Here is a 27,359-nt window from a genome sequence, read left to right as displayed (position 1 = left end):
TGAACTTCTTCTGCTCCCGCCGTCTACTAACCTCCCTAAATCTGACTTTTCACTCTCCGTGGATGGTACCATAATAACACCCCGGCAGCAGGCACGCTGTCTGGGTGTTTTGTTTGACACCAATCTCTCCTTCACATCCCATGTACAATCTCTTGCCCGCTCTTGCCGCTTACACCTAAAGAACATCTCTAGAATCCGCCCTTTTCTCACTATGGAAACAACAAAAACCCTCACTGTTGCATTGATCCACTCCCACCTGGATTACTGCAATGCTCTATTAATTGGCCTCCCCGTCACTCGACTATCCCCCCTCCAGTCCATACTTAATGCAGCGGCCAGGATCGTCCATCTGGCTAATCGGTACTCGGACGCGTCCGCTCTTCGCCAGTCCTTACATTGGCTGCCCATTCATTATAGGATCCAATTCAAAGTACTTGCTCTCACCCACAAAGGTCTCCACAGTGCAGCACCCCCTTACAATTCTTCCCTCATTTCTGTCTATCGGCCTAGCCGATCGCTGCGCTCTGCAAACGACTTTCGACTAACCTCTGCACTAATCCGTACCTCCCACTCCCGACTCCAAGACTTCTCCCGTGCTGCTCCTATCCTCTGGAATGCTCTACCCCAAGAAATCAGGACTATCCACAATTTGCATAGTTTTAGGCGCTCCCTCAAAACACACTTGTTCAGAGCAGCCTATCACGTTCACTGATCAAAGTAATTCTCTGTGTAAGTGTACTTGTGTAGCCCATTCACTATCTCCATCCATCCTTCACTCCCTCAAGATGGCTGGACCTTCATTGTAAATACACCATTGTAAATTCACCCCTGTACTCTGTATCTCCCCCACCTCATTGTAGATTGTAAGCTCTCACGAGCAGGGTCGTCTCATTTTGTCTTATTTTGCTTCAACTATTGTATTGTTAACGTTGTTACTTATGACTTGTGTTTTGAAACTGTTAAACTGTAAAGCGCTGCGGAATATGTTGGCGCTATATAAATAAAGATTATTATTATTATTATTAATACTTTACCAGCAATATGGCCATATGAGGGCTTGTTTTTTGCGGGACGAGTTGTACTTTTGAACAGCACCATTGGTTTTACTATATTGTGTACTTGAAAACAGGAAAAAATTCAAAGTGCGGTAAAATTGCAAAAAGTGCAATCCCACAACTGTTTTTTGAATTTTTTTTTACCATTTTCACCAAATGCTAAAACTGACCTGCCATTATGATTCTCCAGGTCATTTCGAGTTCATAGACACCAATCATGTATAGTTTGATTTTTATTTAAGTGGTGAAAAAAAATACAAAATATGTTTTAAAGAATAAAAAAAATTGCGGAATTTTCCGAGACCCGTGAACCAGAAGAAGAAAGCACTACTGTACGATATCCACACAAAAGTCAATAAATAATACAGGAAAAAACTTTATTTGGACACAATTACAAAAATTAAAACAAAAGCACGTGGGTCCAACTACTCAAGCTCATGCTCTCTATTAATAAATGGAACTGCAGGAATAAACCTGAGTATGTGAACTTTTATGCCCAACAACAAAGACCAAGGATCATGTATACATTTGGTATAGTGACTCCCAAGTATAATCTCTATAGCTCCAGATGAAGGAATAAAGGACCCACCTCCACCTAAAGTGTAGCTAACGTCAGCATAAATGAATGCATCATAATAGAATTTAGTCTCATGCTAAAATTAGCATAGGGTATTATGCTGACCAGGCACTGTGCTGATGAGACCAGCACAGGTAAAAGGAGATGCCATAATCAATATTAGTCCAAAGACGGCATAAATAAAAAAAGAGCTAAAGGAATTGCAGCAGGAATTCCAAAATTAGTAAAAAAAAAAAAAAAAAATTGCGCCATTTTCCTAAACCCGTAGCGACTCCATTTTTAGTGATCTGGAGCAGGGTGAGGGCTTATTTTTGCATGCTGAGCTGACGTTTCTATTGATACCATTTTGGTGTGGATGCGATAGAATTAATTCTATTTAAAGCTTGATAGATCAGGCGATTCTGAACGTGGCGATACCAAAAATGCGTTTTTTTTGTTTTTTTTTCAAATACTGTTTTATTTTGAATGGGAGGTGATTTGAACGTCTATTTTTTATATATTTTTAAAGATTTTTTTTTTTTTTTACATTTTGCATGCTTCAATAGTCTCCATGGGAGACTAGAAGCTGCAGTACTCTGATTGCCTCTGCTACACACAGGCAATGATCAGCTTGCCTGTGTGTAGCAGAAATGCTCACTTGCTATGAGCCACAACCACAGGGTGGCGCTCATAGCAATCTGGCTAAGACAACCATAGAGGTCAGCTGGAGACCTCTGTTTGTAATGGTAACCCATGATCATGTGACGGGGTCACCAATGGGTAAGATTAGTGACGCGCTTCCGGTGCAATCACATTCAATGCTGCTGTCAGAGATTGATAGCAGTATTTAATGGGTTAACAGCCGCGGATGGATCGCAATGCCAACCGTGGCTGTTAGGGACACATGTCAGCTGTTCAAAACAGCTGACATGTGCCGGGAAAGATGTGGGCTCAACATCGGAGCCCACATAAAAAAGAGGGACACGACATGCGCATTACATGTACGGCACATGTCGTGAAGGCGTTAAAAAAAAGCTCGGTTCAGGTACCAGAACAGTACCCGAACCCGGACCCCATTCACTTGAATAGGGGGCCTTAACATCCAGTGTTTGCCACGCTGTCATGTGGATATCACTGAGGTTGCGTTCCCAGACGGGCTCTTGAACTGCGGTGACCTTGTTGAGATCACCGCTAGCACAGTGAGAAAAAGTCTCATGGTGCAGCGGTAATTTTCTCACGGTGAACTGCAGTGAACTCACCATTGCACTGTGAAACTTTTTCCTCACTGCTCTAGTGGTGATTTCATCAAAGTCCGGATGAGAACGCAGCCTCAGTGAACTGCGGTAACCTTGATGACGTCACCGCTGATCACTGAGGCTGCACACACAGCAGCTGATACCTTAGTGGTTCTCAACCTGGATGGTCGCATCTTGGCACCATCCAGGTTGAAAACCGCTTATCCCAGACATGATTACGGCATGCGACAGAATGACAAACAGGTGAGGGATATGATTTTTTTTCTTTTTTTACAGGAGACGTTGGCTTCGGTGGAATAGGAGTTGAGTATTTTTGATGTTTATTATTTTCTGTTTTTTACAGGAGACGAGGGCTTCAATAGAATGATTGTTAGGTGAGTATAACTGCGTTTGTTATTTTTAAATAAAAAAGTAAAAGTGTTTTTTTTTTATTTCAAACAAAGTACTTTATTCTGGCTTTGTGTTTATTTACAATATAACTATAGGATTAGTAATGGATAGGTGTCTTATGACGCGTCTCCTTTACTAACCCGTGGGCTTGATGTCACCGGACAACAAAAGGTGACATCAACCTCACAAATATGAACCCCACTTGCCACCGCCACAGAAGAAGAGGGAAGAGCTGGGCAAAGTGCCACAATTTGTGTATCTAATAGATGAGACTTTTCTGGGCGGCTGTGTGCTGTTAATTTTAGGCTGGGACGGCAATATCCATGGCCCCTTATCAGCCTGAGAATACCAGCCTCCAGCTGTCTGTTATAGCTTGGTTGGTTGTCAAAAATGAAGGGACCCCATGCTGTTTTTTTTAATTATGTATTTAAACAATTTAAAAAAATTGCATGAGGACTCTTGTAATCTTTATAACCAACATTGCTAAATCTGACAGCTGAGGGTTGCAGCCTGCAGCTGTCAGTTTTTCCTGGCTGGTTATCAAAAATACAGGGGAACCTACGCCGCATTTTTTTTTTTTATTTATAGCTCAAGCGTCGGCTGATAAATACTCCCATTAGCCGCCACTTGTTCTTGCTGTTATTAGCAGCAGCAGCCGACACCAGTGACAGGAGGTAAACTTTTTACCCCCGATCACAGCTGTGGGGGTCACGCTGTCAGCGTGAGAACCACAACGCTCTGTGGCATTAATCTTACAGAGTCGCCAGTGTTTCTCGCAATGTCATGCAGATGACAGTGCGAGAAACACCCAGGGTTCCAGCTGCCGAACTCGGACAGTAAAATGGACTTCCTGGTGAAGTCCGTGTTGGCGGTCCGTGCGCGAATAGTATATGTTCAATACAGACCCCGAACTTTGCTGTTCAGGTTCACCCATCTCTAATCATCAGGCTATAAAGGTAAGCCTGTCGCAGAAAAATTATGCATTTTTAAAAACGGATTGTGCTTGAAAAGTCTTTTGTTTTTCAAAAATCTATTACACAGAATGGATTTCTTATTATCATGGTAATGCCCATTTTAAAACACTGATGGAGAATACTTAGGAAAGGCCATTAACGATTGATTGATGAGGTCCGACCCCCAAGTCTCTCTGCAACCATCAAAATAACCAGCACAGTGGGTGGTTAGTACTTAGCTCTGCTAGGTTCTCGGGGCGGCTGCAGCACAGTGGGTGGTAAGGACTTCTCTCTGCTACGATCTCGGGGCGGCCAGAGCACAGTGAATGGTTAGCACTTCGCTCTGCTAGGTTCTCGGGGCGTCCCCAGCACAGTGGATGGTTAGTACTTTGCTCTGCTAAGTTCTCGATGCGGCTGCAGCACAGTGGGTGGTAAGTACTTCTTTCTGCTAGGTTCTTGGGGAGGCCGGAGAACAGTGGGTGGTTAGTACTTCACTCTTCTAGGTTCTCGGGTTCTCAGGGGTCTGACTCTCATTGATTATACACTGATGTCTTGTGCTAACAGGCCATCCATCTTTAATCCAGGAAAAAAAACGCTCTACTGAAAACCAATGTGCTTTGTAGAAGTTATGACATGCAAAGTGAGGGCACAACAAGGGGGAAGGTTTGACTCTACTTGTCAGTGCAAAGGTAGATCCAATTATCCTAACTACACTCATGAGATTAACTGCCTAGTAAGGTTGACCAACACAGTACAAAGCTCAGATGATGGCACATGGTATATATACCTGATATGGTTACAAGGACGTTCAGTCCCTCCAGAACATCCATCTGCTGAAATCTTCGCCTGTTGATAAGGTTGTAGACCTTTCCTTGCCCACTTCGATCCAACAACATAAGTCCATTTTCTGTGCCCACTAGTAAGTTTACACCTGCATGAAACATGAAATATATATCAGAAATAAGTAGAGCTAAAAATCTGCATGATCATCAAGTTCTGGTGAGCAATACTACAAAGTTTAAGTTTTTAAAGGGAACCGGATAGCGCATACATGCTGCCCGATCCACTGGCAAATGTATTTGACACTGGCTGCCCGATCCACAGGCAGCATGCATCAGACACTGGCTGCCCGATCCACAGGCAGCATGCATCAGACACTGGCTGCCCGATCCACAGGCAGCATGCATCAGACACTGGCTGCTTGATCCACGGACAGCAGCCATCAGACACTGGCTGCCCGTTCCACAGGTAGCATGCATCAGACACTGGCTGCCCGATCCACAGGCAGCAGACACTGACTGCCCGTTCCACAGGTAGCATGCATCAGACACTGGCTGCCCGATCCACAGGCAGCAGGCATCAGACACTGGCTGCCCGTTCCACAGGTAGCATGCATCAGACACTGGCTGCCCGATCCACAGGCAGCATGCATCAGACACTGGCTGCCCGATCCACAGGCAGCATGCATCACACACTGGCTGCCTGATCCACAGGCAGCATGCATCAGACACTGACTGCCCAATTCACAGACAGATGTATCAGACACTGGCAGCCCGATCCACTGGCAGCATGCATCAGACACTGAATGCCCGGATCCACAGGCAACATGCATCAGACACTGGCTGCTCGATCCATGGACAGCAGCCATCAGACACTGGCTGCCCGTTCCACAGGTAGCATGCATCAGACACTGGCTGCTCGATCCACGGACAGCAGCCATCAGACACTGGCTGCCCGTTCCACAGGTAGCATGCATCAGACACTGGCTGCCCGATCCACAGGCAGCAGACACTGACTGCCCGTTCCACAGGTAGCATGCATCAGACACTGGCTGCCCGATCCACAGGCAGCAGGCATCAGACACTGACTGCCCAATTCACAGACAGATGTATCAGACGCTGACTGCCCGATCCACAGGAAGCATGTATCAGACACTGGCAGCCCGATCCACAGGCAGCATGCGTCAGACATTGACTGCCCGATCCACAGGCAGCATGCATCAGACACTGACTGCCCGATCCACAAATATACCAGTCACTGGCTGCCCGATCCACAGGCAGCATGCATCAGACACTGGCTGCCCGATCCACAGGCAGCATGTGTCAGACACTGGCTGCCTGATCCACAGGCAGCATGTGTCAGACACTGGCTGCCCGCTCCACAGGCAGCATGTATCAGACACTTGCTCCCTGATCCACAGGCAGCATGTATTAGACACTTGCTCCCCGATCCTCAGGCAGCATGCATTAGACACTGGCTGCTCGATCCACAGGCAGCATGTATCAGACACTGGCTGCCCGATCCACAGGCAGCATGCATTAGACACTTGCTCCCCGATCCACAGGCAGCATGTATCAGACACTGGCTTCCCGATCCACAGGCAGCATGCATTAGACACTGGCTGCCCGATCCACAGGCAGCATGCATCAGACACTGGCTATGTGAATTCCGCCATGTATATGTTTGGCATTTCAGAGAAAAAATTTTTTAAAAGACTGCTTCTCCATGGCCGCTGCCAGAAACTCACAGGTCTCTCTATATACACGCGTGCAGGGACAGACTAGTGTCAATCAAGGAGAGTCAGCAAAGAGAAGTCGCCAGGGAGCTGCCTGTCCAATCTTCCATGCGACTTGGTCCCTGACCGTATGTTTTTCTCTGAAATGAGTTTCAGGGCCAAACATACTTAGTTGGAGTCATACAGTGTCTGATTCATGCAGTCTGTGGATTGGGCAGCATGAATCAGCTGAAACGTTCCCTTTAAAAACTGGATCTTTTTAGAGCGAGTTGGCGGATAGAGGTACTAACACTCAAGCAAAATGTAGTTTCACTCCAGTGTTCGGTCATATACTAGATTTAAGTAGTTTAAGTGGCAGTGAGAAAAGAATAGACAATGTGTCGTCCTGGAGTTGGTCTATATACACAGGACAATATTACTTTTTGGAATTAAATAGTCCACAAATATTTTTCTGTGTTTTATTTCTGAAATCTATTTTCACGCATAGAACATTATGACCTTATACGCTTAGTAAATATAGGTACAATACTATAAAGAACAGTGAAAAAATATTATATTGGCATATTGGGGAATATCCCTATGTTTTTAGAATTATTCATTAAAAGTTAGATTTTATTTATAACAGAGTCTCCCCTTGCTGCTAACTGGTAGATCTGCAGCAGAAACTGCAATTTGCACAAAACTACAGCAAGCAGTCTAGTAAGTGATAGGAATCAGGATCTCTGCCCCTACATCATGCTGCTCACAGATGGGGGAGCAAATAACTGCTGACAGATTCCTTTGAACACAGAAAAATAAATTGAACATGCAAAGCTAGGAGTTGAGTTACCACTTTTCTCACGGTATGGGTGTCAAGGTAGGCAACGCAACACCTGAGTACCATCAGGTGGCTGCCATTATTCTGTAGCCATAGCAGATTTGCACAGGTCCGCTTATATCAATTAGTTCTGGATATTGAAGAGACATGCACAATCAGGGTCATACAGTAAAGTAACAGTCACTCACCCCATAATGCTGCACAAAGTATCTCAGAATTAAAGCGTTTCTTGTATTTCCGGATCTCTGGAGTATCGCTGTGAGGACGAATATTGGTAGGGTTCACGTTTACCACAGATATTTTTCTGGCCTCATTCAGCTTGGCTTGTTCTTGTCTAAGCAGTTCGCTAGTAAACAGGGCTAAAAAAAACACTCTCTTCATTCAGCAAAAAAAGAATAAGAAAATGGAGCATGCGTGTTCTGTCACAAATCTCATTTTTGGACGATCCATACTGGGCATTGCAACCTTTGGCACACCAGGTGTTGGCAACTCTCGTAGCCCAAAATCACCTATCCAAGGGTTACGTAGAGTAGCAAGAACTGGTGGGCCGAAAGGTTGGCAGCCCGTATTTTCACATTCATTTTCTTAGGGGAAAGGAGATAAAGAAATAAAACGCCAAGCACAGCAAAAGAACAAAAATAAATTAAAATGCCTATCATCATTCAACCAGGAAGAAGGACAGGTCATATTGCTTCTTTTCAGATGGTACGGTATAGAAAGCTTACAAAGCACAGGTTTTTTTTTTTATTTATTGAGATTTTGTTGATTTTTCTATGCTGTTTTGTTGTATAAGGAAAGAAGTTGAAAATCCATGTGTAGCAACCTGATAACAGTCAGAGAAAGTGAAAAAGGAGATGAAGACTCTTATGTTCTAGTTCACGTAATGTGTCAGCTGAAGCTATGAAACTGTAGTAAAACTACTAAAAGTGAAGACTTAATTTAAAAAAAAAAAAAAAAAAAAAAAAAAGACTTTTAATCAATAAAAGATACATTAACGTTGGATCTACCGACCATCTAATGTGTATCAGGGCCGCAGAATGAAAAAGCTGAAACGTTGGTTTCTATAGGTGATAAGCCATTGCCAGAGGCTTTTTCCTCTCTCTCCCCATTGAAAAAACATGAACGCTTAAGCATCCATAAAGCCTGAAGTAAAAGTCCTTGTGCTGCAGATTATGCAATATGGATTAAAATTACCGTAGCAAAAATTTATGCTGCGACTTATGGTTTCAACAGATGAGCGTATGTATGTATGCATGTCTGTGTGTTGTCCATATGCAAAATGGATCGCATTTAGACAGCACCACGATCAATTAAAGTCAATGGTATAGTTCACATGAGTGGACTTACACACTGACCTAAAGTCCATGTGGAAAAAACAAAAATGTACTACTCAATCCATATCACACAGATGGCATAAGAGTGATATAGATGAAAGGATAACATTACATGTGTTCATCTGAACCCAGCCTTACTTATACATTTCTATACTATGTATATTATAGAATCAGTAATTGCCATCATGCCTATCTTTAGGTTTCATCCTAATCTTTAATTTTATTTCATGTATTATGCTAGGAGTGCAAAAATGCTGCAAAGTAAGGATGCTTTAAAAAATAGAAATGTGAATGGTTTATTTGTATTAACAAAAATGCAAAATGAATGAACAAAAGAGAAATCTTAATCAAATGGACATTTGGTGTGACTTCTCATTACCTTCAGAAAAACATTATAAAAAAAATCAGTTCCAAGTACACTTGCACAATTTTTGAAGGTACTTGGCAGGCAGGTTTCAAACATCTTGGTGAACTAACCACAGATCTTCAATGGATGCTGGTTTAAGCAAATTTTGTCTATTCATGTAATCAAGACGGACTGAAAGATGTTGAGATCAGGGCTTAGATTTGGTCACAATTAATGGTGTTCTCAAAGCGAAGAAATACTGAGAGATACTTATCATCATGCAACACAATCATGAAGGCATCTGATGAGCTCCAAATATATTCTGCAGCAGGACAACGACCCCAAACATACGGCCAATGTCATTAAGAAGCATCTTCAGAGTAAAGAAGAACAAGGAGTCCTGTAAGTGATGATATGGACCCTACAGAGCCCTGATCTCAACATAATTGAGTTTGTCTGGGAATCCACGAAGAGAAAGAAGGATTTGATCAAGCCGACATCCATTGAAGATCTGTTGTTAGTTCTCCTAGATATTTGGAAAAAACGCTCCACTGAATTCCTTCTAAAACTGTGTGCAAGTGTACCAAGGAGAACTGATGCTGTTTTGTGGCTAAAGGGTGGTCACATTGAATATTGATTTAGATTTTTTTTTGTTCATTCACTCTTCATTTTGATAAAAATAAACTATATACACTTCTGCTAATCCAGTCTCACTTTGTAACATTCTCTCCACACCAGACTAAACTTTTTGCACAGTACAGATTAGATATACACGCACACTTACAATCTCTGCCCCCTCCTAGCCTGACTGACAGCTCTATCAGTGCCCCTCCTTCTCCTGCTCTGTACAAGCTGCAGCAATCAGGCAGGCTACATGGGGGAGACTGCATACACATGGACTCATAGGCTTTCTTTATTTCTTTGGATTCTAAAACGTAAAATGTGTATTTTAACATGAAGCAGTAAAAATAATCTAAAAAATACATTCAAATTAACCTACAAGGACTTTTAATGCATTTATTGCTGAATGCAAGTTTCCAAGGTGCTTTGTAGTCCATAGGTCCATAACACCACAGGAAACAGTTAAATGGCTGCACTTTACTGGGGTAAACAAAAGTAAAAAGACAAAACATTGACCCTTTAAGACATCACTTCCTGCTCTGCAGCTCTTGTCCCATGTTGCTCCTAAGACTCTTTCTTCTCAGCCCACTCATTGCTTTCACTCTGCACATAACACTGAGAGCATGCTTTTATCTGAAAGACAGCAGATCGCTCTCAGTATCAGGCTGGAGTCAGACTAGTGTATAAAAAAAAAATCAGTCCGATGTTGATCCAGAAAGGCAGGACGAGTGTCATGCAAGTGTTGTGCGATTACAATGCGATTTTTCTCAACTAGCATCCATATGACATCTGTATGCAATGTGCTTCTAACATCATATTTACATATTATAAATCTCTACATAATTTAAAGGGGTATTCCCATCTACAAGATCCTATCCCAATATGTAGTAGGTGAAATAATATTAGAAAATACTTCCAATTAAAAATGTAGTTTTTTTAATTTGATATGTCTCTTTCCTCAAGTGCAGGCATTGCAGGACCTTAGGTATCCATGGTCACGACCACTAGCAACTAACAGTCACTATCAGTGGACGTAACCATGGATACCTAAGGTCCTGCAATGCCTGCAAATGGGGAAAGATATAGCGAATCAAAAAAAACTATACTACATTTCTAATTGGAGGTATTCGCTAAAATTATTACATCTACTACATAATGGGATAGGATCTTGGAGATAGAAATACACCTTTAAAGCTAGTTTTCCAACTAATAAAGCAATCTTAAATACAGATATAGATAAAAACGATAGATAGAAAGATGTCCGTGAGATACATCATTAGTGCCATGTGTAGTTTATTGTACAAGCATTTAGCTAACAAATAAATGAAATAAATGCTGCGAGGTCCCCCCTATTTTTAATAACCAGCCAAAGAAAAGCACACAGCTGAGGTCTGGTCTTATTATGCTGGGAAGGGGCCAATACCCATGGACCTTCCCAGCTAATAATATTGGCCCCCAGCTGTTTGTTATAGAAAGAACACCGTGAGCACAACTCAAGATGGTGCTAAGGTTAGGTTCCCAAACCGTTAAAGCAACAAATATAAACATAGCACTCAACTTAAAGGTATTTGCAAGGCGGTTTATTGTAGTACACGAAAAAAGACGTTTCGTTCAATGTGACCTTCAGTTATGTGTGGTATATAGATTGTGTAGAGCTTATAGGCATCTATCAGAAAGGACAATGGTACTTTAAGTGTTGAGGAAAATGATCTCTCTAAGATTATGAGCTTGTCAGTATATAGGAGAGGGGCAAACGTGCCTCCAGATGCAGTGTCCACCGGCCCAGCTGTTTGTTAGGCTTTAATGGATATTAAAAATTGGAGAGTCTAAAAAAAAAAATGTCATGGGGCCCCCCCTATTTTTAATAACCAGCAATGACTAAGCAGACAGCTGGGGGGTGATATTAATAGGCATGGAAGGCCCATAGATATTGTCCCCTTCCCAGCCTAAAAAGACAAGTCCACAGCTGCCCTAGAAATGGAGCATCCATTAGATGCGCCAATTCTTTTGCTTAGCCTTGGCTTTTCCAAATTGCACTGATGCGTTGGCAATCGGGGTAACGGGTTTGTGGGGTTGATGTTAGCAGCTGCAGCTGGCATTAAGCCCTGAGGTTAGTAATGGAGAGGCATCTGTCAAACACCCCATAGTCAAAAGAAATAAACACACACACAGAAAAGTACACTATAGTAAAAATCATTCCCCAACAATTTTTTTCTTTTACCCATTAAAAAAAAGAATAATCCACACCAGTCAGGCGTAATCTACAAAAATGGAGCTCCCACAATGATCATTGTTTTCTTCATTCTGTGTATTGAGCTCCGTTCAGAGACAGAAGCTCCATAGACTGGAGCAGCAACCAACGCCGATTCTCACACTGAGCTCCAAGAGAACTCAGCTGCAGTGATGATGAGTGGTGACATCAGTAAGGTTACTGCAGTTCACAGCCACCAGGTCACATAGAGGGCAGCATGAGACCCGGCAGCTGTGGACTCCAGTGATCTTACTGACTGTGATCGTTGTGGGACCTCCATTTTTTGGATTACGGCAAATTGGTGTGGATTATTTATTTTTTAATAAATGGGTAAAAGAGGGAAATAGTCAGAGTGATTTTTACAAATAAAGGACTTTTCTGAGTGTGTATTTCTTTTACGTTGGATCCCCCCACTCATCAAAAATGAGGGGGGGGCCACGTCATTTTTTTTAGGGTCCCGACAATTTTTGATAACCAGCAAAGGCAATGTAGACTGCTGTGGGCTGATAATAACAGACTGGGAAAGTCCATGGTTATCCTGCCCTTCCCAGTGTGATAATATCAGCCCAAAGCTGTCTGCTTTTCCTTAGCTGGTTATAAAAAATAAGGTGGACCCTACACCATTTCTTAAATTATTTATTTATTGGTAAAATAAGGCTAAACACCCACATGAAAGGCACTAAAGGGTGTTAGTTTATTATATTTGGAGGGCTTGTGACATTAAATTGCAAGATTACATTATCTATTCTAACTCTCCATTCTGATATTTGGGCAGTGAATTTACTGCACTTGGCTGATGAAATTTCGCATTTTCTTTGAGATGTGTGTGGAAAAGTCAGTCGGCACACGCATGATCCGTGTGCTGTGCGATTTTTCTCATGTACCCATTGGCTTGCATTGGTGAGTGCAATCAAATTCTCGCAGACAATTGCAGCATGCTGCGATTTTTTTTTCTCAGTGCAATCCAAACTGTGAAAAAACTTACAGATGAGCACTGACTCATTTACTAACATTGGTCAGAGGATTTCTCGCATTGCACTCGTCCGATTTATACGTTCGTGTGAGTGAGCCCTTGTGTAATGTGCAGAGTGGCTGCAGGGGGGAGTGGTATAATTGTAAGCATTGCTGCACAGTAAAAAAAAAAATAAGTGAAACTGTAAACTATATTAAGCACTATATTATACCTAATTTGTAGACATTGACACTGTAGAACATGAGAGTCCTGTCTTTGAAATACAGGTTATAAATTTTTCTGAAAAATTGTAACCATGCACCATAAAGGAAGCAATCATCCTGTCAGTTCTTTCTAGCATAAAATGGGCTGAGCCATCACAATGAACCATTTTAAATAGGATCCTGAATAATGCACCTATCTACCTACCTGTTTGCTACAAGTACATTACCAATTTTATTACAAACCATATTTTCCTAGTACCTGTTGCAGAAGACTCTTCATCATCATCGTCATCATCATCTTCATCATCATCATCGTCATTATCAGTGGGTGAAGTCTGGTAAAGTCTTGGATCAACAAATGGAGTAAAGGATGATTTGGTGGTACTTCCCATGCCATACTAAAATGGTTAAAGCAGTAAACGTCAAACCACAACGCTCAGAGTAGAACATTCATAAGTAAAAGCTAAAATGACTATATAAAACTAATGCATTTTTACAATAAATACACTCAAGTGACGGTTCTCTGTACACTAGAAGAAAAATCAGATCATGACTAAGACTTTTTTTTAGTTGAAACGCATTGATCCTCCTCACTTGGTGTTTGCTATAAGAGATTTTTAAAGAACCAACATATTTTTAAGTTGTCCAATAAAGCTTTGTAAAATTGCAGCCGCCTCCGTCTCAAGCTGGATCATTTTTTTTTTCCCTCTAGAAAGAAAATCTCTTATTTATCTCAACTGTATATTTCAGTGACACATCCTGCAATCATTTTTCTAGTACCTGATTGGTTTCATTGTGCACTTATTCCACTCTACCAGCAGCTTTATCAAAATATAAACTTCAACAAAAAAAGAAAAACTCAGGTAAAAATAACAATACTCTAAGTTTGCGCTTCTATTTCAAGTTCAGAGCAATAACCCCACATAATAGAAAAACAGCTGAAAATTTCTGGCTTGTAGAGCCTTCATGTAATACAGTGCAAACTGCTGCATCTCGATCTGCCGACTCTAATGGCTCTGTCTGCAGCCACTTCTCCTGAAGAGAATATAAAATGAGATTATATTTGTCGTATTTTTAAGGCCTATAAGACCCTTTTTGACAAGAAAAAATTCTTACTTAAAAGTCATTTTGTAGTCTGCAGTGCCAGACACGCTTGATTGCTTACTTAAAGGGAACCAGGCACCAGGTTTGGACGATATGCGGTAAGGCTACCACCTTTCAGGCCTGATATACAGCATTGTAATATACTGTATATCTGCCCCAAACCTGGCCTGAAAAAGAAAGAGCGCTTTTATTATACTCGCCTGCATGGCGGTCCAGTAGGAGGGGTGTGGATGTTTTTGATTCGGCACCTCCAAGCTTCTTGCTTCCTGTGGACGACGCGCTCCTACATCCTCCAAAGAGTCTCCCCGGCATACTTTGCTCTGACTAGGGCAGAGCAAAGTACTGCAGTGCGCATGCGCCAGGGCTCTTTGACCTTTCCCGATGCCTGTGCACTGCGGTACTTTAACCTGTCCTCAACAAAGCAGAGAATTACGCCTGTGCAGGAGAACGATGCCGGGGAGACTATGTGGATGACACAGGGACGTGTCATCCACAAGAAGACGGCATCGCAATAAGATAGGAGGCGCAGGACCAAGAACATACACACCCCTCGGACCGGACCACCCCGCAGGCGAGTATATTAAAAGCTCTTTTTCAGGTTGGGTTTGCGGCAGATATACGGCAATATAGAATGCTGTACATCAGACCTGATGACAGGTTCATTTTAATGGTTAAGCAGAGGAGAAGAGCACTCTTACAGCGCCATGACCAATCATTATAGGTAATCTGTCAGTAGGACCAATCCACCTAAGCCGTATATATGGTCATGCAGGTCATATAAAATTGATTAAAATGATACATTGATATATGTGATCCGATTATCTTATCAGGAGAAATCAATGTTTTTTTCATTAATATGTAAATGAGCTGTTACGGCTAGTTTCACACTAGTGTTCTTGGGCGGAGCGCAGGGCCGCCGCTAAGCCCCGCCCTCGGCCGCACCCCCTCCGGTCAGTTCCTCCTCTGATCGCATGAGGTTGCATGCGATCAGCGTGTCCTATATTTAGCGTTGGAAACGCTGATCGTGTGCTGACCATGCGCTGGTCTGATTTTGCTGGCGCTGCGCCCTAATAGTACGATATTGGCGCCCCCACTCAACGAGGACTATCCCTCACTTCCCTAGTGATCCCTAGTATCACAGAGGGGAAAACAATTTCCAAGATAGAACAGTAATGAAAAGATCAGAATGCCCTAGGACTTATGCAGACCAAACAGATAATACAGCAATAAAAACATTTACCACATCATGATATCATGTGACCCACAAAGATAGCAGCTATTCTCGTTTGGAGAGATAAACATCCTCAGATACAATCAGCAATTAATAAAAGGTCACTTATCATGTCTCATGGGGGACCCTCAACGCGTTTCCCCGCCGTAGCGGTTCATCAGGAGGAATAGTCCTATCAAAGATATTGTTGCTGCTTCATGCCTGATACCTTCAATAGTAATGGCACCAGAAGTCTAGGAAACCGGATTTAAATAACCGGTGTGATTGTATTGCATACCAAAATAAAGGATGGAATCTCCAGCGCTGGACTTCAGTTAAAAATACATCATTTATTGTAAATTCTTAAAATCGAACAGAAAAAGTGTGGATAAGGACATACAGGCAGATGGGGTCTCTGGTGGTCTCCAACCAACGCGTTTCGACCTAGAGGGTCTTACTCATGGTTCAAAATAAAGGAGATTCCATCCTTTATTTTGCTTCAGTCAACACCCCTGATCAAGGTGACTCCGTGCGCAGGAGGATTATGGATCGCAACCGAGACTGGTGAGCTGACCTCCCTTCATTTTCCCTATCCTTCTATAATTGTATTGCATACCACCCACTATCCGGCAGTCCAATCGGTGTGAAGATGCAAATAACTAAGAGCCAGGTGTGCAGCAAGAAATGTGGGGCGACCGGAAGTATGGGCGCCATATTGGATACGCCCCACGGTGGAACGCACGCTAATGACCCCCCTTCCGCTTTGAATTTCGAATGCAGCGGCGGGCTCTCAGGTATATGACATTTCTTGCTGCACACCTGGCTCTTAGTTATTTGCATCTTCACACCGATTGGACTGCCGGATAGTGGGTGGTATGCAATACAATCACACCGGTTATTTAAATCCGGTTTCCTAGACTTCTGGTGCCATTACTATTGAAGGTATCAGGCATGAAGCAGCAACAATATCTTTGATAGGACTATTCCTCCTGATGAACCGCTACGGCGGGGAAACGCGTTGAGGGTCCCCCATGAGACATGATAAGTGACCTTTTATTAATTGCTGATTGTATCTGAGGATGTTTATCTCTCCAAGCGAGAATAGCTGCTATCTTTGTGGGTCACATGATATCATGATGTGGTAAATGTTTTTATTGCTGTATTATCTGTTTGGTCTGCATAAGTCCTAGGGCATTCTGATCTTTTCATTACTGTTCTATCTTGGAAATTGTTTTCCCCTCTGTGATACTAGGGATCACTAGGGAAGTGAGGGATAGTCCTCGTTGAGTGGGGGCGCCAATATCGTACTATTAGGGTGCCAACCTCCACGGATAGGAAGGTATCAGTTAGGCCTTAATGTAGGGCTATGCAGCACCTTATACTAGGTCTAATTTTTGACATTTTTTCAACGTCACTGGGAAGGTGTGTTTTATGATCATTAATAAAATTGTGTTTTAAGGGGATTTTTATGTACACTAACTTTTTTCCAATCTCCATGAATTAGTGATTTTTTCTGGTTTTGCTGGCGCTGCGCCAAGGGCACAAATACGCGCTGTTGTATTTTTGTGCTCTCGGCGCAGCGCCAGCAATATAGGATACGCTGATCGCATGCAGCCTCATGCGATCAGAGGAGGAACTGACGGGTGGGGGCGCGGCTTAGCGGCGGCCCTGCGCCCAAGAACGCTAGTGTGAAACTAGCCTAAGATCTATGGGCCGTACATATATCTCCCTCAGAATCTGCTTCAAGAGCTTATTTTAAATCAAAGGGGGCATTACAATACCCATGTGAGACATGTAGATCAAACTGTCAGTCATTACATGTCTCATACCCTAACTCCCCTTTCATTTAAATAAGGTCTAGAGGTAGATCCTCAGGGAGATCAGTGTACGGCCCACAGATCTCCTTTCAGCACATTATGACTGTTCAATCTAAGTCCCACTACTTAGTGCTTCATGGCTCCTCTTTTTTGTTCTACAGCTATCGCTTCATAGAGCCAGAAAAATGTGGAGATAGAAGGAAAAGAATCAGGTGGGAAGGTGTATATAAATGACTGGCCACACCATGAAGCGGCAAGCTCATGTACTTCATTTGAGCAGTCATTCCGTGCTGACAGGGTACCTTTTAGGCTAATTTAACATTAGCGTTTTTTTGCGCAGCGCATCGTGCGCAATACAAACGCATGCAAAAAACGCATGCGTTTTTTGCATGCGCATTTGTTCTCTAGGGGTTAAAACCAGTGTCTACACATATTTACGCCAAAAACACATGTGCACGAAAACGCAGACGAACGCATGTCCAAATCCATGCGCACGCCTGCGTTCCCATAGACTAATGCGTTATTTTGTCGCATTCCGTGCGCAATCATTTTTTTTACACTTTCGGCGGACCCAAAAATGCAAGAGGTTGCGTCTTGCGGGCCTAGGCGCACACGACGAAAAAACGCATGCACACGAAAACGCATACATACACAAGACCATGCGCACGCCATGTTAAACATAGGTATGCATGCGCATGGACGTGCACGAGGCGCTGCGCAAAAAAACGCTAATGTGAAACCAGCCTTAACAGCTCATTCACATATTAAGAAAATGTGGATCTCTCGGGGAATAAGGCATCGAATTGCAGATATTAAAGGGGTTTTCCCACAAAGTTAATTTTGATCAACATTTTAATCACTAGATGTTTGAAAAATAATAACTTCCACAATTGGATTTGTTTGAAAAAATATGTTCCTGTGCTGAGATAATCTTATAAATGTGCCCCTGCTGTGTACTGTGTAATGTCGGTGTCTGATCATACCACAGCTCCTGAGCTGGGAGGGCACAGAAGAGAGGATACAGACATTACAGGATGGGATCACAGATGATTCTGTGAGGCAAAACATCGCTTAAGAACAGACAATGAAGTTATAAGACCCACAGAAAAAAATCAGCTTTGATCCCATCCTGTCTGTGTACTCTTTTGCTTCCTCCACTGCCCAGGAGCTGTGGTATGATCAGACCATGTTCCTGCACGGTCAGACACAGCCATTACACAAAACATAGCAGGGACACATTTATAAGATTATCTCAGCACAGGAACATTTTTTTTTTTAACACATTCAATTGTGAAACTTATTTTTTTCCAAGATCTATTAAAATGTACTTTGTTTAAGAGAAAACCCCTGTAAAGCATCAGTTTATTCAACATTCTATGATCTACATGTCCATATAGACAGATAAGGAAGATAGATCACAGCATGTTATGTGCGCACCAAACAGGATGATCATCAGTTTCATCTCTTGGACCAGGTACAGATGAGCAGTGAAAGCCCTGTATACCTTTGCAACTTGATAACTCCAAGCTGCATTCTGTCTGTTCACGTTCCCTGCCTGCTACAAGGCATCTCAACAGCCAAGCAGCACAATTCCGCAGTTGGTGCATCTGTGCTCCTGCTGTGCCCTGCACCTTGGCCCTTGTCAGAGACGATTTGTCAAGGCTATGCCAGCCTCAGGGTTCAAATCAGGCGTTTTGGCCTATCTGCAAAGCTGGAACCATGGGTAACGCTATCTTAGGAACTCACAAAGGTACAGATATATACAGAGACCCATACAGGACCACACAAAAAAAACAAAAACAACACACACACAAGACTGCAAAACTGAGCAGATCAGGGAGAACAAGGAAGCTTGCATGTATAGAAATTTGTTTAGAAAAAGAAAACATTGCAAATAATCTATAATAAAAATGAATAATAATGCTATAATAAAAACTGTCAGAAAGTGTACAAAGCCTAATGTACTATACAGTTATGACTGGTCACTATGGGGGCACATTTTGCTCCTGGTCCTAGGGGGCATAATCAATAGAAAACAAAGGCAGGGCACAGTGTTAGGTTGATGAATGCATATGCAACCGATGGGTTAATATTTTAGATGAGAGGTCAGTTTTTTCAGGTATTAGCATGTACTAATAGGGTTAGAAAAATATGGACTTTTATGTAATTACACCAGAATTAATCCTCCTAACCAGATAGCCACCAAGCGTTAAGGTTAGTTTGGTAGTGCCACCACCTACTTCAGTCCCAGTCTCCATTTCCTGCGCATGCGTTGAACCTCTCCCTAAAGCCTCAGTTGGAGTACCCACCGGGGAGTGGCTCTGTTGAACTAAGTCAGGGAGATTTATATGACCGGCAAAACCATTACTTTCTGCATGGCCAGAGCGTTTTTTATCTCCAGATGTCTGCGGAGATACGAAGGAAAGTGCATGGAAAATTACATTAAAAGTACTTCGCTTGAACATATGCAAGTTACATTTTTAGAAACGCTACTAGAAAAGTCTAAAACAGAAGCATAAAGTAAACATACAACTATTAGGCAACCTTAAAAAAAAAGAAGAAAGAAAGGAGACAAGGGCACATAGGGTGACACTCTGTGGTAGAAGTAGGGTGGGGGGTGAGCAGGTGCTCACCACGCCAATAGCGATTGTTCAGATTAGCCGCTGCAATCGCGCCAACAGATAGAAGATTCCCTTCTTCTGCATATAAATGGAGGAAAGCTAGAAGGTTGGTGTTTGGAGATGACCGTGCTGCTGTAGAAGATGGAAGTTTCCACACTCCAAGGTAGGTACAAGTAGCTTATTACGCATTTCTGGTTTGAACTGAACCCATTTTCAAAATAAATCACACTATTTGGTACGAACCAGAAACGCGTATTATGCTACTTGTCCCTACCTCGGATTGTGGGACCTTTCATCTTCTACAGCAGCACAGTCTTCTCCAAACACCAACCTTCTACCTTTCATCTATTAAAAAGAACCAATCATGTAAAATACTGCAGATAGGGGGTTAATCTGCAGGTTAATAGCATTCTAACACTGTGCGGTGCCTGCACTGAGAGCCCCGCTGCCAGGAAGAAATTAACTTTATTCATCCTGGCAGCTTTCGGCGTTCAGTCAGGGGGTGGCGCCGTCACAGTTTCCATCACCGCGCTGTGTATAGAGAATAACAGCTGAAACTGCGTCCCCGGCCCTGACCGCCAGCTGGCCCTAATATTGAGCTGCTGTCAGTCAGTGCAGGGGGGCAGTCACAGCTCCTGCACTCTATATACAGACTGGTGATTGAAAAGTGGCAACCACCACCCCCATGACTGAAAGAGCAAGTCTACCCAGGAAAATAGAACTTAATTTCCTCCTGGCAGCGGGGCTCTCAATGCCGGCACCGCATGGTGTCAGAACGCTATTAACCTGCAGATTAACCCCATATCTGAAGGTAAATAGCATAATTTTACATGACAGGTTCCAATTCAGCAGCCTAGGCGTTCATGCTACTTGCAGGTAGGGAAGATCGATCACGAGATATGGAAGGAAATTCACTATTACCCACAAATTTCTGAGATAAAATAGTCTACAAATCCGGTTACCACCACCATATTCATGACATTGCGTCAAGTGCCAAAAATGGACCTCTCATGCAACTGGATATTCTCAGCACATTATACAACAATACAGAGAGAGTTTAAATATTTGGACCCTCACACATCCGTCTAGGCTGGGATAAAACGACGGAGGGCATCCCTAACAAGGGTAATGCATCTATGATGGCCCATGAGCTAAAAATCTCCCATTACTATTAATTCTACACATGAATAGGAAATTCAGATCTGAACCTTTCCAGGATGAAATGAGGAATCAACAAGTTGCGAATGATCTGTGATTCCTTTCCTACAGGCGCTAGCAGGACTGACATTTATTTCATGACAAGCTGAATGTGAGACCCTGATCCTGTCGGCAGCCCCCACACATGCATAGTGCAGTGGAGTACAGGCTGGACAGAATTAAATATCATATAGTTCTTTGCACTCATTATTTTGCCAGATTGCTGACAGAGTCTGGAGACTTTTCTTTCCATTTACATAAACTACGCAATGATTTATTAGGGAAAATTCACAAAGGCAATAAGAGACTTGAAAATCAATCTTCTAGGAGATGGCTGTGCCTTTCCACTCACACGTCTTGGCTGTTTTCCAGCAATCGAAGAAAAGTTAAATCAAAACTAGAAATATGACAAGAATCTGAAATGTCACCGGTAAAGGGCGATCTTCATTCACAGTACATTACTGTCTTATAAGAGTGTTATCCGTTCTGGTCTCCTGTTTTAGACTTGATGACACAGGTGTGCTTTCTTTAAAAATACAAGTTACAGAGGAAGAGGTTCAAATGGGCAATTCTATTTTAATTTGAAGTGTGTGGCCTTCAAAATTATTCAGCCATTCAAATATGGATTTTGGAAGTAAATATACCATCCTCAAAATATCTAAGACATATTCATTAACACAGGATTTTTGTGAATTTTGAGGACAGATCCCATTTCAAAGGGTAAAAGGGTTCCCCTCCGGAGAACCTTTGTTAGTAGGCTTCCTAGACCGTAAACTGGTGACAAAGGAGCTTCCCTATTGGGAGCAATAGCCTGTGGGGAAACTTGGCAGTAAGTGTTCACTTTCCCTGCGGCACCACCACAACGGGAATTAAGCAGTACACAGTCCATTTAAATCAATGGGTCGGCTGTGTCATCCAGGACAAGACAGGTCCCCCAGAGCGAGACAGTCTTTGTACTGCACTCCACTCTCCACACTGAACAGGGCAATGGAGGAGGCATAGGTGCATGAAAACGGGTTTTCTAGGCTGCTCAATCTTTTAAGGGAATCTGTCATCAGGGTTTTCCTATCACATTTGAGACAGCATGATGTAGGGACAGAGACCCTTATTCCAACAACGTATGACTAGGCTGAATGCTGCAGTTTTGGTAAATTCAATTTTATCTGCTGCAGATCTGCTAGTCATCTGAATGCCGAGCTCTGTATAACTCTGTCCACACCACTGGTAATCAATCAGTAGTGGGCGTGGGGTTATACAGACCTTATGAATATGGATGACTACATGGCAATAGGTTTACTAGTCTAGAGTTATAATATCCTTCCGCAAAACTAGAGTAAGCAGCCCAGTAAGTGACATCACTGGAATGTGGGCCACTATCCCTACATTATGTTGCTCTTAGATCAGGTCGCAAAACCTGGTGTACAACTGCCTTTAAAAAGGACCAGTCATCGGGAATTTATGCCCCACACTAAGGGCACGAATATAATTGCAGGGTAAATCCTGATCTTTCTGGAACAAATCTGTTTTGCTGCTTTTCAGAAATTCATAGTTGAACTTGTATTAGGAGTGGCACCGCACCTACAGCTCTCCTGCCTCTCTCCCTATCTGCCGCCTACTGCCCATCAGCTGTCTAGGAGTGTCAGACAGGAGGCAAGCAGTGGGTGGGGAATAGGCAGAGATAAAGCACTGCCCGTCCTCTGCACCTACAGCTCTCCTGCCTCTCTCGCTATCCGCCGCCTGCTGCCCATCACCTGTCTCCCAGTGTCAGACAGGAGGCAGGCAGTAGGTGGGACATAGGCAGAGATGAAGCATTGCCCATCCTCTGCACGTACAGCTCTCCTGCCTCTCTCCCTATCCACCGCCTACTGCCCATCACCTGTCTCCCAGTGTCAGACAGGAGGCAGGCAGTGGGTGGGGAATAGGCAGAGATGAAGCATTGCCTGTCCTCTGCACCTACAGCTCTCCTGCCCATCACCTGTCTCCCAGTGTCAGACAGGAGGCAGGCAGTGGGTGGGGAATAGGCAGAGATGAAGCATTGCCTGTCCTCTGCACCTACAGCTCTCCTGCCCATAACCTGTCTCCCAGTGTCAGACAGGAGGCAGGCAGTGGGTGGGGAATAGGCAGAGATGAATCATTGCCTGTCCTCTGCACCTACAGCTCTCCTGCCCATCACCTGTCTCCCAGCGTCAGATAGGAGGCAGGCAGTGGGTGGGGAATAGGCAGAGATGAAGCATTGCCTGTCCTCTGCACCTACAGCTCTCCTGCCCATCACCTGTCTCCCAGTGTCAGACAGGAGGCAGGCAGTGGGTGGAGAATAGGCAGAGATGAAGCATTGCCTGTCCTCTGCACCTACAACTCTCCTGCCCATCACCTGTCTCCCAGTGTCAGACAGGAGGCAGGCAGTGGGTGGGGAATAGGCAGAGATGAAGCATTGCCCATCCTCTGCACGTACAGCTCTCCTGCCTCTCTCCCTATTCACCGCCTACTGCCCATCACCTGTCTCCTAGTGTCAGACAGGAGGCAGGCAGTGGGTGGGGAATAGGCAGAGATGAAGCATTGCCTGTCCTCTACACCTACAGCTCTCCTGCCTCTCTCCCTATCCACCGCCTACTGCCCATCACCTGTCTCCTAGTGTCAGACAGGAGGCAGGCAGTGGGTGGGGAATAGGCAGAGATGAAGCATTGCCTGTCCTCTGCACCTACAGCTCTCCTGCCCATCACCTGTCTCCCAGTGTCAGACAGGAGGCAGGCAGTGGGTGGAGAATAGGCAGAGATGAAGCATTGCCTGTCCTCTGCACCTACAGCTCTCCTGCCCATCACCTGTCTCCCAGTGTCAGACAGGAGGCAGGCAGTGGGTGGGGAATTGGCAGAGATGAAGCATTGCCCATCCTCTGCACGTACAGCTCTCCTGCCTCTCTCCCTATTCACCGCCTACTGCCCATCACCTGTCTCCTAGTGTCAGACAGGAGGCAGGCAGTGGGTGGGGAATAGGCAGAGATGAAGCATTGCCCGTCCTCTGCGCTTACAGCTCATAATACAATTTCAACTATGGATTTCTCTAAATCAATAAAACAGATCTGTACAAGGTGGTAAGGATTTACTCAGCATTAGGGTTTGTTCACACTGGCGAGTAGCCAGAGTATATGTCGGATGAGTGCGGACCAGCATTTTTTTTTTTCTCATGCCAAGTTGGCATGAGAAAAAATTGCTACATGCTGTGATTGACAGTGTATATTGTATGGAGCGCACCTACACAAGTCTATGGTGGAAAAAAGAAAAGAGAAATTCCAGCGCCAGAAATGGAAAATTAAAAATCCATTTTATTGTGCCAATGCATATTAAAATGAGAACATGATTAAGACCTGAGGCGTCGCAACGCGTTGTTCTGTAGTCATCCGACTGATATGCTGTACCTGCTGGAATTTTAATATGCATTGGCACAATAAAATGGATTTTTAATTTTCCATTTCTGGCGCTGGAATTTCTCTTTTCTTTTTTCCACTATTGATTGACTGCCTAGTCAAATCCGTGCGCAGGATTTGGATTCTACCAGCAAGGCAGTACGGTGAGCTGGATTTTTTTTTTTTTTACACAAGTCTATGGGTGTGCACCAAAAAATCGGAGTGCAGTCCGATATATGCCGAATCACAGAATGGAGAAGATGAAGAAATTAACTTTTCCATTTTCTTCACACCTGATTCACATGCGAGAGACTCGGATCACAGTAATGTGACACTGGACTCTCGTTCACAGCAGAGTTTGAGCCGAGGGACATTTGCACATCCCATAAGATCTTCCCACATGTGAGAATGATCAGATGCTATATGCCGTGGTGAGCGAGCCCTTAAAGCGCCTTTATATACATGCCTTTAGTTTGGAGTATGAAATCCTGATGACAGGTTCTCACTAAGTGTCCCAGCCTGCTCTGTGATCTCAGCTAAAAATATTAAGGGAGAATAATATCGAATTTAATTTCTTACCTCTCGAATCATTAACGTCCCTTCCCTTGAGCTACTTCTGAATGATTCTGATTGGGAGTTTTCAACATTTGGCGTCCCTGTGTTATATGGCTCATTATTCACAGTAGGTCTACACAAGAAAAAAACAAGGGGTCAAGTCACTGGTGAATGATATGTGTGATCCAAGTGTGAACAGAAACAAATCATTAGAACAGGTCACTAGAAATGTTGTAGACATTCCCAACGTATAAGACTAATCAGCACAAAGCGCATCATTGCCCCTTCCTCGAACACATCCACACACAGCTGGATTTTTAGTTTATAACACCTTTAAACATTGGGTGATGCCTGCGGTATTAATATTTACTTGATCAATGTTTGCTTGAACAATTTGTTCTTTGTACCGTAGAAAAAGCACATCTTCCATCTATAGACATATCCATACCATTACAGCAGCTCTCCAGCAATGATTTTGCTTTGCCCACACTATAATGCTAACTCACAAGTAATAGTATAACGATGCAATTTTCTTAATGGCCACTAACTTTCATTAATACATGTTCCCACTCGGAGTATCTGACTACCAGTCCATTACGCGCGCTCTTGAGTTGGCAGGGGGTCAGTCTCCAACTTTCTGTGAACTACAGGATGACCACTTTCATTCTGTATTCTGCTCTTGAAAAATGAAAACTGTGCTATGTTTGATCACTATAGGCAACAAAGGCCGCTTTGCTGTCAGAACAGATAAGAGGTGATTGCTGCTACATTCACTCCTCTATAGAAAGTTTTCATTACTCTGCTCAACCAGTGTATACCCTACAATATACTATATAATTCTTGTAAACCATTTTCATCTGCCCCATTCATATCTGCTTTATATAAGAGAGCAATGATATAGTAGTCTAGACCATACAATGTTTAGCTGTAGATATAAACTTCCCCTAATACACAAAGCCTCTCTATGTCTAAAAGTGCTGTGTGCAGATTCTCTCATGTATTTCTAGGAGAACAAGCTTTAATCGGTTAAAATCTGACAGGGAGAAACTTATTACCAACAGGAGGCAAGTGCTACAAGCCAAGGCTGCATAAGATCAGGAGCCAGTCAAACTCTGTAGTATGCATCAGGGGCAGGGTTGCCAACTGTCCAAAAATTACTGGACAGTTTGTAAAAATAGGGCACAATTTTTCTTCTTGCCTTAGGCTATTTTACCAAGAAACTTACACAGATCACAAAGATTGTACTTATCCCCATTTTATAGTTCAGTGCGTACAGCTCGTGTCTTAGACATGTATCACTTTTAATCAGAATGATTAATTATGGTTTTTCAATGTTTCCATAAAAAATAAAGTCTGTCTGTGACTTTTTGATAAGCTGTCCAGAAAATATAAAGTCAAGTCGGCGGCAGATATTCTCTTGTCACTGATCTGTCACAGGCTGCCATTAAATTGCAAATGTATGTTGCCACAGGAAGCCACGTCAGAGAGGAAGAAATAATCATCAAGACGGCAACAACTGACATTACATTATTCTTTAACAGCCTGTACGGCACTGTATACAGTAGGCGTTGTGCTGCTTTAAGAAAACGGCTTCATTAAAGAACACTCTGCTCTCATATGAGAGAGTACATTAATGTGTAAGTACACGGTAACAGTGCTTACATAAGACGTGGGATGTCATTTACTGGCACAGTCCCATCCTGAGTCTCCTCACTCCCACCATCTTCCTCTTCACTACTCTCTGACTCTTCACTGGATGAAGAATAGTCTGTCACCTTCTTGATGGGTCGATTGGTCTCCTCAATGCGAAGTTCTCTCAGCTCCTTTGCCAACGCAGTCAAGTCCTGCAAAAGGATACATATATTTATATCCCCACATCAATCATACAGGTGAATGGAGGGCCCATCTCCCCGAAGCGGGTGTCACACCTTGCCATAACCAATGAGAAAACAGCCAGACAATAAAATTACGCACATCGCTATCAGACACAAAGACAATGTATAAGGCAGAGGTAACGTTACACGACAGGTTATTCCATTACTGACGTCTTTAAATCTATGTGTCTATTGCATAAAACAGATGGATACAGATTTGTGACGTTTCGAAATATTCTATCATAATAAACTGGAAAATAGGCATTATGTTCAGATGTTACATTGTAGCACCCTTTTAAATTAACCATTTA

The 27,359-nt window shown here is 43.2% G+C and overlaps 1 protein-coding gene across 12 annotated transcripts in view; it reads right to left on the bottom strand.

The window, feature by feature from the left end:
• TNIK (TRAF2 and NCK interacting kinase) overlaps positions 1-27,359 on the bottom strand; it is a 398,627-nt gene that overhangs the window by 35,611 nt on the left and 335,657 nt on the right. For 10 of the 12 annotated variants that reach the window (XM_073578854.1, XM_073578853.1, XM_073578855.1 and 7 more), the window contains 6 exons: positions 26,837-27,018; positions 25,199-25,307; positions 19,642-19,806; positions 13,530-13,668; positions 7,731-7,901; positions 4,998-5,141 (listed from right to left, as the gene is read on the bottom strand). In XM_073578854.1, coding sequence (XP_073434955.1) covers positions 4,998-5,141; positions 7,731-7,901; positions 13,530-13,668; positions 19,642-19,806; positions 25,199-25,307; positions 26,837-27,018 — 910 coding nt within the window. The remainder of the gene's footprint in view (positions 1-4,997; positions 5,142-7,730; positions 7,902-13,529; positions 13,669-19,641; positions 19,807-25,198; positions 25,308-26,836; positions 27,019-27,359) is intronic. The other 2 variants (XM_073578856.1, XM_073578860.1) reach the window with 2 other exon arrangements.

Source organism: Dendrobates tinctorius, unplaced genomic scaffold (assembly GCF_039654945.1).
Source record: "Dendrobates tinctorius isolate UK_male_01 unplaced genomic scaffold, ASM3965494v1 ptg000060l, whole genome shotgun sequence".
Classification (NCBI taxonomy): domain Eukaryota; kingdom Metazoa; phylum Chordata; class Amphibia; order Anura; family Dendrobatidae; genus Dendrobates; species Dendrobates tinctorius.
This window is presented reverse-complemented; position numbering and strand designations above follow the sequence as displayed.